General features: G+C 44.8%; 1 protein-coding gene across 1 annotated transcript in view; it reads left to right on the plus strand.

Moving 5' to 3' along the window:
* Positions 1–3,419, plus strand: part of Rpgrip1 (retinitis pigmentosa GTPase regulator interacting protein 1) — a 67,192-nt gene that overhangs the window by 24,892 nt on the left and 38,881 nt on the right. Inside the window, exons 8-9 of the mRNA XM_013029667.1 lie at positions 1,805–1,828; positions 2,478–2,624. Of these exons, the coding sequence (XP_012885121.1) occupies positions 1,805–1,828; positions 2,478–2,624 (171 nt within the window). The remainder of the gene's footprint in view (positions 1–1,804; positions 1,829–2,477; positions 2,625–3,419) is intronic.

Here is a 3,419-nt window from a genome sequence, read left to right on the forward strand (position 1 = left end):
TCAGCTCTTCAGCTCAAGGCTAGCGCTCTACCACTTGAGCCACAGCGCCACCTCTGGCTTTTTTCTTTTTGCTTATGTGGTGCTGAGGAATTGAACCCAGGGCCTCATGCATGCAAGGCAAGCACTACCACTGAGCCATCTTCCCAGCCCAAGGCGACATACTTTCTAGTTTTACTTCCCTTCCTTCCTTCTCTTTCTTCCTTGCTTCCTTGCTTCCTTCCTTCTCCTCTCTCTCTCTCTCTCTCTTTTCCTTTCTTTTTCTTTTTTGTACTTGTTCTGGAGCTTGAGCTCAGGTTCTTGGCTTTGTCCCTGATGTTTTTTGTTCAAAGCTAGTGCTCTACCACTTGTACAGTTCCACTTCTAGCTTTTAGGTGATTAATTGGAGATAAGAGTCTCACAGAGTTTCTTGCACAAACTGTCTTCAATCTGTGATCCTCAGATCTCAGCCTGCTAGGTACCTAGGATTACAGTTGTCAGCCACAGCACCTGGCTGATTTATAGAATTTTTTTGTCCAATGTGGGACTTGAACTCAGGGCTTGGGCACTGTCCCTGAGCCTGTTTCTGCTCAAGGCTTAGCGCTCTACCATTTGAGCAACAGCTCCACTTCCCGAGTTTTGAATCATTTACAGGAGATAAGAATCTCATGAGGACTTTCCTGCCTGGGCTGGCTTCCAACTTTGATCCTTAGATCTCAGCCTCCTGAGTAGCTAAGATTACAGACATGAGTCACCAATGCCTGGTTTTTATGGGCTATTTAATAGTCTGTTATGCAGGGCACTTGTGTTTCACGCATGAAACCAGCACAGGTAGGGAAGTCTATAAGACTCTTAGCAGGGCGCTGGTGGCTCACACCTGTAATCCTAGGTACTCCAGAGACTGAGATCTGAGGATCACAGTTCAAGCCAGCCCCAGCGGGAAAGTCTGTGAGACTCTTATCTCCAATAAACCACTCAGGAAACTGGAAGTGGCACTGTGGCTCAAGTGGTAGAGCACTTGCCTTGAGCTGAAGAGCTGAGGGACAGCGCCTAGGCCCAGAGTTCATGCCCCACAACCACCACCACCACCACCAACAACAACAAAAGAGACATCTCCCAGTTAACCCACAAAAGGCCAGAAGTAGAAGTGTAGCTTAAGTGGTAGAGCCCAAGCCTTGAATGAAAAAGCCATGCAAGAGCAAAAGATTCTGACTTCAAGCCCCAGTACAGGAACACACACACACACACACACACACACACACACACACACACACACACACACGTCTGTTTTAAGATACTTAATCAACTTTTGTATTATAGAGATAAATACCAAACATAAAAATTGATGAACCACGGGGCTGGGAAGGTGGCTCAGTGGTAGAGCGCTTGCCTTGCATGCTTGAGGCCCTGGGTTTGATTCCTTAGTACCACATAAGCAAAAAGAGAAAAGCCGGAAGTGGCGCTGTGGCTCAAGTGGTAGAGCGTTAGTCTGTTAGCCTTGAGCTGAAGAGCTGAGGGACAGTGCCCAGGCCCAGAGTTCAGGCCCCACGACTGGACCCAAAAAAAAAAAAAAAGATGAACCAGGGCTGGGAAGGTGTCTCAGTGGTAGAGTGCTTGCCTTGAATATATGAGGCCCTGGGTTTGATTCCTCAGCACCACATAAGCAGAAAAAGCCAGCAGTGGTGCTGTGGCTCAAATGGTAGAGCGCTAGCCTTGAGCTGAAGAGCTGAGGGACAGTGCCCAGGCCCAGAGTTCAGGCCCCATGACCACCACCACCAACAACAAAAATTGATGAACCAGTAAAGTAATACTTCTTTCTTTCTTTCAGGCTTATGAAACTTTGCTCCAAAAGGTACTTTACAATGATTCTTTGAATCTATTTTTTAGTAATAAGTGTAATATAACTCAAAGAAACCCATATTCATCTCTAAATAATATAACATTAGAATGTAGCCAAATAAATCAAACTTATTATGTCATATGCTTTCTATTAATTCAATTTTATTACTATAAAGGAATGAATGTATCATGCTGTTTCCATTCAAAGTGAGATATGAGTTGGATGTCTGTGTCTTACTCCTATAATGCTAGCTACTCAGGAGGCTGAGATCTAAGGATCGAAGTTCAAAGCCAAGCCAGGCAGGAAAGATTATGAGACTTATATCTGATTAACTACTAAAAAGCTGGAAGTGAGAGGGAGGAAGAAAGAGGGAGAGAGAGAAAGAGAGAGAGGCAGAGACAGAGAGTAGGAAAGAAGAAGAGAAGGAGGGAAGGAAAGAAGGAGGGAGGAAAAAAGAAAGAGACAGAGGGGGATACCTATGGAGGGTTTGATTCTTCCTAACAGAAAAGCTGTACTTTCAAAGAAGTGGCAAGGTTAAAAATGCCAACACAGAGGCAGTGTGTTTCTCCAAGGTCATTCTTTGTGATGTCCACCCAGGAAGGTAGGGCTACTGGTTTCTGCTCAGTGAGGTGATCATTTTCACAATTTCCCTTTGCTCCAGAATGAGGGAATTCTGAGTGCTGCCCACGATGCCCTCCTTTGCCAAGTGAATGAGCTAAGGGCAGAGCTGTCAGAAGAAAGCAAGAAGGCTGTAAGCTTGAAGAGCCAACTAGAAGATGTGTCCATCCTGCAGTTAACTCTGAAAGAGGTAAATACGTGAAAGAGAGAGGCCACCAAAATGTGCTTCAGTTTCAGGGATGTTACAGTATTTCATTTTTCCTTTTGAGAACAAGGAACTTGACATGGTTTAATCATTAGTCATTTGCATAAGAATATTGAATCATTACAACAAAAGCTGGGATTTATACTTAAGTCTGTTCTCTGACATGCTTGCTCATTTATAATGTTTTGTTACTTCCCTTTAAGTATGAACCCAAACATCATAAAATTTGCTTGAGCTAGGCAGTGGTGGCTCACACCTGTAATTATAATTATGTGTAGGATGTTGAGATCTAAAGCCAACCAAGACAAGAAAGTCAGTGAAACTCTTGTCTCCAATTAGCTACCAAAAAAGTCAGAAGTGGATCTATGTGACTCAAGAGGTTGAGAAAACTCTGGGCAGTGCCGAGACCCTGAATTCAAGCCCCAGGGCAGGCACCAAAAAATAAACCAACAAAACCAACTTGCTTTGGCCTGGGGCTGGTGGCTCACACATGTGTTCCTAACTACTCAAGAGAGTAAGTAGCCAGCAGAAAGCCCATGAGACTCATCTCAATTAACCAGCAAAGCTGTTCACTGGTGGCTGACACCTATAATTGTAGCTACTCAGGAGGCTGAGATCTGAAGATCATGGTTCAAAGCCATCCCAGGCAGGAAAGTCTTTTTGACTCTCTCTTTTTTTTTTTTGAGTCTGGTCGTGGGGCCTGAACTCTGGGCCTGGGCGCTGTCCCTCAGCTAGCTCAAGGCTAGCACTCTACCACTTGAGCCACAGCGCCACTTCCAG

Source organism: Dipodomys ordii, unplaced genomic scaffold (assembly GCF_000151885.1).
Source record: "Dipodomys ordii isolate 6190 unplaced genomic scaffold, Dord_2.0 Scaffold121, whole genome shotgun sequence".
In the NCBI taxonomy this organism is placed as follows: Eukaryota; Metazoa; Chordata; class Mammalia; order Rodentia; family Heteromyidae; genus Dipodomys; species Dipodomys ordii.